Below are 8,189 nucleotides of genomic sequence, written 5' to 3'. Positions count from 1 at the left end.
GTCCATGCCATCCTCTCACCCTCCCTCATTGCCCAGTCAGTCCATGCCATCCTCTCTCCCTCCCTCATTGCCCAGTCAGTCCATGCCATCCTCTCTCCCTCCCTCATTGGCAGCGCTCCCGTGGGATCGGTGGGATTGGTGGGATCATGGAGCAGGGTAGGAGGTGTGGGTGGAAGCAGATCCCTCCTGCCCTCAGGCAGGTGAGTGCTGTTGGAGTCTGTCTGGGTAGGCTGTAGGTGTGCTGGATCCAGGGAAGAGAGCAGTGAGCACTGCTGGGATGAAGGCTGAGGCTCCAGGTGTTTTCCTGTTCTGCTCCGAGGTTTCCAGGAGGGATGAGCCATCAGTGGCTCCTGTTGCTCCACAGAAGTGCTTCCTCTGAAGGGCCCTTTCCCGGCATCCCACCGAGGCCTAGCTGTGTCCTGGGACAGCTTTTCCTCTTCACAAGGTGCCATACTGGTTCAGGAGCATAGTCCTTAGGGATACAGTGGGATACAGGCCAGGCCTCAGCTGGGCCTCACCCAAGATGATGGAAATATCCTGGCAATGCTCTTTGCTCCCTCTTGTCCCAGCACTGGGCTTGGGAGTGTCCCCTCCTCCTGCTGTCCCTGACACAGCCAGTGTGATCCCAGGAATCCTGTCCCCGTGGATGCAAACCTGCAAACCTCCCCTGTGCACTTCTCTGTGGGAACCACCAGGAAAAGGGTCACTTGGGGCTGTAGAGAATCCCAGCAGAAGTTTCCAGCTGCTGGTGTTCAGCTCCCAAAATCAGCCCGTGGGTGCCACAGCTGCTCCCTGTGTGTGTCCTGGTCTGTTAGGTGTCCCTTGGATTGTCCCTGGCATGGTGGCTCTGTGCCATGTGCCGGGATGTCCCTGGAGCCTGGCACAGCAGGCTGGGCTCTGCTGCCCCCCGGGAATGCCACTGAGTGCTGGGCTCAGCAGTCACTGCATTTCCCTCTGTCCCTCGGGAATATATTCCTGAGTTACAGCTGGATGGGTTGTGTATGAAATGGGTTAGCTCAGACCGTTGGGATATTTGGGAATTGGGTCCTCCTGGGCTGATTCCCCATCAGCTCCTTCAGCCCACCCGGAGACAAACTGGGGGTCCAGCGAGGTGGGACCTGGCACAGTGCTGCCCTCTGCTCCAGGGAAGGGATCCCAGGAACAGCAGCGACAGCCACAGCAGGAATGGGGACGTGGAACCCCCAAACCACCCCCCAGGTGCCCAGGGAGAGCCACCCTGGGAGGGGACACGGCCGTGGGGTCACCAAGGACCTGCTCCTGCTGCTCCGCCTGCACCTCCCACGGGACCAGCTGTCCAGGGATCGGGTTCCCAGTGTCTGCTCCCAGGGGAGAAATTCCTCCTGGAGCAGAAAGGGCTCTCCAGCTGCCGGTGTCGTTCGCTCCACGCGCCGCCAGCACCGTGGGATCGCTTTGGGCCCGTCTGGATTGGAAACTGCAGGACCTGCGGGACAGAGGGAGAGACTCTGGAGCTCAGCAGGGAAAACTCGCCCTCTTCACACATCCCTGAGGTCACCTCAGTTTAGAAAATCCAGTTTTTGCTGTAGTTGCCCCTCTCTTTTGCTTGTTTTTAAAGGATTTATTCACCGACCCGCGCCCGGATCCCTGTGGGACTGTGGCAGCCAGAAGGGTTGGGTTGGATTTCATGGACAAGAAGATGCTTTGTGGAGTTACAAGGTTGAAGTGAGCAGGTGTTGCTGGACCTGCCATGACATGCTGTGACCCCTCAGGGCTCTCCCACCTCCTTGGTGATGATCCTGCCTGGAGATGATCCCGCCTTCCCCTGGCCCTGGCTCCAGCTGACCCCATTCCCAGGCCAAGGTTCTGCCCCAAGCCTCTCTTCTCTCCTGGCTGTGCTGGGACCCAGTGCTGGCCCAGCTTGGCATTGGGCTGTGCCAACCCCTGCAGCCAGTCTGCCTTGTTTTCCTGGAAAGGGGGCACTTTCCAGGGATTTGTGGAGAAAACAAGCCTCTAAAAGTGGATGTTCAGCCCTGGCAGCGTCTCACCAACAGCTCAGGATGTGCATGGGGTGGCTTCCACCCCCCTGCCCTGGGAGAGGGAACAGAGAGTGTCCAGACAGGAGTTCCCAGCGCAGGTTCCCCCTTTGCAGGTGTGTTAAGCACTGGCATGAGCCAGAAACACTGGGGCAGAGCAGCAGACCCTGGATTGCTCAGAGGGAAGGAGCTGAAGGTTGTGCTCACAGTCAGGGTCTGTCTGCAGGCACGGGCAGCATCCCGAGCTCTCCCAGCCCCGGTGTGTGGATCCCATCTGCATCCAGGTTCTGGGATTGGCTCAAACACCCCCATGTTCAGCCCCATCAGGTTTCATGGCTGCTGCTGCTGTTCCCATGGCCCAGTTCTCCCAGTTATCCCAGAGAAAGCTGTGGGCCACCAGCTGTGACAGTGACCCTCCTGTGGGACCTGCCTGTGGCCTTGGGAGTTCCGTGGCTCCACACGTGGGATCCATGGCAGGTGTCTGAGCTGCTCCCTCAGAATAGCCAGGGAGTTCACACCATCTGGATTGTTGTGTTCTCCTCTGCCACCAACCCAGGGATGTGGCTCCAGCACTCGGATATCGGCGGGATCAGCTCCGTGTGCAAGGCACAAGGACCAGCCCAGCAGTGCCGGGGGCTTGTTGCTTCTGGGGAAGACAAGAGAGGAGTTCTCCACAGCTGGGCTCCTGCAGTGGATCCAGGGCTGTATCCCAGCCATCCACAGGGTTTCAGGATCCCCTTGTCCTCCGTGTATTCCTGTGGAGCTGGTGAACGAGAGCCCGACTTTATTCTGTGGGTTTTGTTAAAATACCCCGTTCCAGTACAAGGAGAATCTTCCCTGGCTGTACAACCACCCTGTGCTGGGACAGCTGGGACTCTGGGTCTGTGTGTGCCCCCACTTTCTGTGGACACCGGGGACAAGTGGCTTCCTCAGGATCAGGCCTGGGACTGTGGAACGGCTCCTTCAGCGACACGGGCACGGATCGAGGGCCCCCCCAGCACCTCTGCTGCTGTGGGACTGTGTGGGGCAGTCACAGGCCAGAGGGAAGGGATGGGGCATCCAGAGGGACCTGGACAGGCTGGAGAGGTGGGACTGTGCCAAGCTCATGGAGTTCAACAAGGCCAAGTGCAAAGTGGCACCTGGGTCAGGACAGTCCCAGCACACGGGCTGGGGAGAATGGATTGGGAGCAGCACTGGGGAGAAGGACCTGGGGCTGTGGGGATCCTGCCCCTCTGCCCACTCAGGTGAGACCCCCCTGCAGAGCTGCTCCAGCCCTGGGGGCTCAGCACAGGAAGGACAAATGTGGAGCCACTGGAGAGAGGCCAGAGGAGGCCACGGAGCTGCTCCAAGGGCTGGAGCCCCTCTGCTCTGGAGCCAGGCTGGGAGAGCTGGGAGGGTTCACCTGGAGAAGAGAAGGATCCAGGGAGAGCTGACAGCCCCTTGCAGGGCCTAAAGGGGCTCCAGGAGAGCTGGAGAGGGACAGGGGACAAGGGGGAATGGCTTCCCACTGCCAGAGGGCAGGGTTAGATGGGATATTGAGAAGAAATCCTTCCCTGGGAGGGTGGGGAGGCCCTGGCCCAGGTTGCCCAGAGAAGCTGTGGCTGCCCCTGGATCCCTGGAAGTGCCCAAGGCCAGGTTGGACGGGGCTTGGAGCAACCTGGGCTGGTGGAAGGTGTCCCTGCCCATGGCAGGGGTGGCACTGGATGAGCTTTAAGGTCCTTCCCAACCAAACCATTCTGGGATTCCTGAGCATCTCCCCAGTACTGCCTGGATGTCTCTCCAGAGGTTCCAGCTCTGTGTTGAGGGTGTTTTCTCTTGTCTTGCCTCTCTTTTGCTGCTTCCAGATTGCTGTTATTCATGGTGGTACCATAGGAGAGGATCTGGGGGCTCCTCGTGCTGTGTGGGCAGATTTGGTGACCCCTGTCCCGGGAGTCTGTGCAGGGGCCAGGGGGGCTGAGGAACTGGGCAGCTCCACCTCTTCTCACTCTTCTGCTTCTCTGTCCTCTGCTGTTTTCCCCTCCATTTCCATCCCATTCCACACCACTCTCCTGTGTTTAGGGTCCCCTCGTGCCCCCGTCCCTGTGCCCGTGCCAGGGGGGTCCGTGCAGTGCCGGGTGTTGCCATGGGGGCGGTGGCTGTGCAGGGACCCCGGGGCAGTGGGGCCAGCACCCCCCGGCCCCTCCGGCGGGGAGGAGTGAGCTGTGACTTGCCATTTCCCCCTCCCTCCCACCTCCCACTCTCCACAGAGGCTCCGGGAGCCCCTCGGGCTCCCTTTGCCGTCCCCGGCAGGCACCAGGCTGGGCACAAACCGCTGTGGGGGCACGCGCTGGGCATGGCTTCGTGCGGGAACGGCCGGGCTCTAATTCCTGCCTCGGGATCAGGGGCTGGCAGCGGCTGAGCCCGGAGCGGGGCAGGGTCGGGGCTGTGTGTGCGGGGAGGGCAGGGGGGGTGGGCGCACACGCGGGTGCCGGCGAGGGCTGAGAGACCCTCGGGGGCAGCACCCCCAGTCCTGCAGCTCTGGGGGCACCGGTGCTCCAGGGCGAGCCGGGACCCCTCCCAGCTCCCACCGGGATCCACGGGGAGGGGGTGGGCTCCCTTCTGCCCCGTGTACTCACTCCCCCATCGGTGAGCCCCGTGCTGGGGCTGCACTTGGGGGGTCGCTTTGCCCCGTGTGCTGGAAGTTGGCACCGGGCAGGATGAGCCCCCCGGCCCGGGGGTGCCCCGTCCCTGGGTGTGCCCCTGTCCCGTGGGTGCCCCCATCCCGCGGGTGACCCTGCACTCGTACAGAGGAGCAGAGCGGGGTGGGCGCCTGCCCCACTGCCCCTCCCCGGGGTGGCTGCAGTCCTGGAGGGGTCCCTCCATCCCCCACATCCGTGTGTGTGCGGGCTCGGACCAGCCCGGCCCCGGCGGCACTGACGCCTCTGTCCTCCCTCCCACCGCAGAGACTTGACTCGCTCCGACTCCGACTCCTCCATCCCGCACCTGAGCGACCACCAGCGTATTCCCAGCTCGGCTCCCAAGCTCCTGGCTGCCCGGCCCACGCTGCTGACCCGCTCCGTGGAGGAGGCTGTCCCCGGCCACCCGGGCCCCGCCGCGCCCACCCCCAACGGCGGCAGCCGGCACGCGGAGCCCCCCGGGCCGGGGCCTTTGCCGGAGCGGCTGCCCGAGAGCCCCATGGCGATGAAGAAGATGATGATGGTGAACCACGGCATGGAGAAGTCCTCCAGCCTGGGGGAGATCAGCCACCCGACGGTCGGCAAGCCCAGCCACTCGGATTCGTCGCGGTCGCACAGCCCCAGCTCCCCCGACCCCGACACCCCCTCCCCCATCTCTGACTGCCGGCCCCCCGGCGCCAAGAGCACCCGCATCCCGCAGCTGGCCGCCAAGAAGAGCCCGGGGGACGAGGACAGCAGCCTCACGGGCGACGAGGTTGACCCCGGCCAGAGCAAGAAAAAGTTCCCCCTAAAGATCTTCAAGAAACCCAAGAAGTAGCGGGGGGGGAGCCCCCAGGAGCGCGTCCCGCCGGGCCCGGGGCCGGATCGCACCGGGAACGCAGCGCGGCCCCGGCACCCGCCGCCCTCCCTCCGCACCCGAGTCCGGCACGGGGGGAGCTATTTAAACTTATTTATTTCCCGATCTCCGAGAAGAAAAACCGCGCCGCCGCCGGCTCCCCCGGGAGAACAGCCCCCCTCCCTGCCCTCCGACCGCTGCGGTCCCGGCTTTGCTGTGCATGGCTTCCAGTTACTCCTGCTCCGCTCAGCCACGCGGCCTTTGGGTTTGGTTTCAATGTGGTTTTGTTTTTTTATTTTATTTTTTATCGTCGTTACTCTCGATTTTTTTTTCCTGCCTCCTCCGAGTTTTGCACAGGCCGGCCGGAGGGGGGGCGGCCGCTCCCGCGGAGCCCCGCGCTGCCCCTCGGGCTGACTCGGGGCACAGCGGTTCTCCCTCCTTTCCCCGAGTCACTTTTCCACCGCGGTCCCCGTGGCTTCGCCGTCGGGAGGGGGGACCCCTCCTGAGCAGCTCCGCGTAAGCGGGAGCAGGGGAGGACTCTGCCCCTGCCGGTACTCGCGTGTCCCCCGTCCCCGCGTGTCCCCCGTCCCCACGTCCCGCCCGTGCCGGGGCGGCCCCGCTGGGTCTCGGGGAGGGGGCACGGGGCTGTCCCCGCACTGCTCTGCCCGGCCGGGGGGGCTGGAGCCCGGGGGAAGGAGCCCACGCCTGCCCTTGGCCTCACTTCCCTGGGCACCCTCCCCAGTGCCCAGGACTGCTCCAGACCCCGCCGGGGTGGAACACGGAGGGCAGGGCGGTCCCGAGGGGCGTTGGAGCAGAGCCAGGTCCGGCCATCATGTCCACACAAAGAGGAGGGAGCTCCCGGGAGCAGGGCCCGTCCCCTGTCCCTGTGTGCCCTGTCCCGGCCCGCCAGGCCGGGGGAGGGAGCAGGACACAGCAGGGCAGGGGACAGAGGCTGGGCTGGCAGGACCCCGACAACACCCTCTGCTCTCCTGGCTCGGTCCCTGGAGCAGCCCGGGGGCTCTGTGCCCTCCCCGAGGGATGCAGTGGGTGCAGGAGGCTCGTGTGGCAGCGTCCCCCGTGCCCAGGGGCCACTTCTGGTGCCAGCACAGCTGGTCATGGGTCTCAGCCTGTCCCCAGCCACTCCCCGGGGCTCGGGGGCTCTCCCATCCTCCCCTGGCACCTCGTGGGTCACATCCTGCTGCTCAGAGCCCTCGGCCCAGTGGGTGTCCCCCAGCACAGCCCCGGCCACTGAGGGGGTCACCGTTTGGGACAGCAGCTGTGGGCTGACCCTCCCTCCACCCCTGGGCAGAGCCTGTCCCTTGGGATGAGCCCTGCTCCTTCCCTGGGCTGACCCTCGCTCTGTCCCTGGGGATGGGCACCTCTCCATCCCTTGGGATGAGCCCTGCTCTGCTCCATCCCTGAGCCTCGCCTCGCTCCATCCTCAGGGATGAGCTCCATCCCCCAGCCCCACTCCCAGCTCCCTCCAGGCTCAGCACTGGAGCTGCCAGAGGAGCCCCCAGACCCCTCCCGCCCCCCTCGAGGCGGCTCCCTGGCACCACAGCACCCCCAAAGCCTGGGGTCCCTGTTCCCACTCCCCTCCATCCCCAGCCCCCTGAGCCGCCATCCCACACACCCCTGGAGGTGGGGAGGGGGCTTCTCCTGCCGAGGCAGAGGAGGATGCACGATGGGGGGAGGAAGAGGAGGGTGGGATGCCGGGAGCCCCCGGGGCCTTGCTTTATGCCAGAGTAATATATTCGTGTCCTGACAACACAGGAAGGGCTATAAAGGTGTTTTTTGTTCCGTAGGTGGGAGTTAGACAATTCCACTGTTGCTTTGAGACAAGTGAAAAATTCCTCTCAGTGACTAAGTGCCTGCAATTCCCTGGGGATGGGGGGACGTGCTCGGCCCTGTGGCTGCTGCCTGGACACCCCAATTCCTGGGCACCCCGATTCCTGGGCACCCCGATTCCTGGGCACCTCAATTCCTGGGCACCCCAGTGTCATGGGCAGGGTGCCCTGGGAACGCCAGCGGGGTTGGGGTCCTGTGGGTGCCCCCCATGCAGGGGCTGCCCGGGCTGGAGCTGCTTGTGGTGGCGGAGACCTGTGGATGCTTCTGGAGAAGGGGTTGGGGATCCCCCCACTGTCGACGCATCTGCCAACTCTTGATTTGATTTTTTTTTTTGTCATTTCATAAAACTTTTCAATCCAATAAAAGCATGTAGTCTATTTTACGAGCCGCTGTCTGCTGCCCCTTCTTCCAGCCCTTCCCAGGCTCCCAGTTTGGGGGAGCTGCTGGTGGCCAGGGGGTTCCAGCCTGGCCGCAGGGTCCAGCAGTGGGATGGCACACGGAACCACAGAAGGATGGAATTGTTCAGGTTGGAAAAGCCTCCGAGCCCATCGAGTCCATTCCCCAGCACTGCCAAAGCACCACTAACTCATGTCCCCAAGTGCCACATCCACAGGTGTTACAGGTTAGAAATTCAGGAGAATTTTTCTTTCCCCCCCCACTGTAGGAAAGACGGAGTTTGAATGCAAAGGGGGAAGGGAGTTAATTAGCCTTACAAAAGATCTGGCTGAATTCCTCCTGGATGGCCCATCAGAGGCTGGGGGGAGAGGGGAGGAGTTTTGGGAGGGGGTGGCTGGGTCTGTTCGGAGGGGAGAGATTCAG

General features: G+C 63.6%; 1 protein-coding gene across 3 annotated transcripts in view; it reads left to right on the top strand.

The window, feature by feature from the left end:
* Positions 1 to 7,752, top strand: part of STIM1 (stromal interaction molecule 1) — a 70,745-nt gene extending 62,993 nt beyond the window's left edge. For all 3 annotated transcript variants that reach the window (XM_017838891.1, XM_017838892.1, XM_017838893.1), the window contains one exon: positions 4,955 to 7,752. In XM_017838891.1, coding sequence (XP_017694380.1) covers positions 4,955 to 5,504 — 550 coding nt within the window. In that variant the 3' untranslated portion in view covers positions 5,505 to 7,752. The remainder of the gene's footprint in view (positions 1 to 4,954) is intronic.
* Positions 7,753 to 8,189: the final 437 nt, after the last annotated feature.

This window comes from Lepidothrix coronata, unplaced genomic scaffold, assembly GCF_001604755.1.
Source record: "Lepidothrix coronata isolate B3197 unplaced genomic scaffold, Lepidothrix_coronata-1.0 Scaffold367, whole genome shotgun sequence".
Taxonomy (NCBI): Eukaryota; Metazoa; Chordata; class Aves; order Passeriformes; family Pipridae; genus Lepidothrix; species Lepidothrix coronata.
The sequence above is the reverse complement of the archived record's forward strand: the minus strand, read 5'-3'. Positions and strand labels throughout refer to the sequence as shown.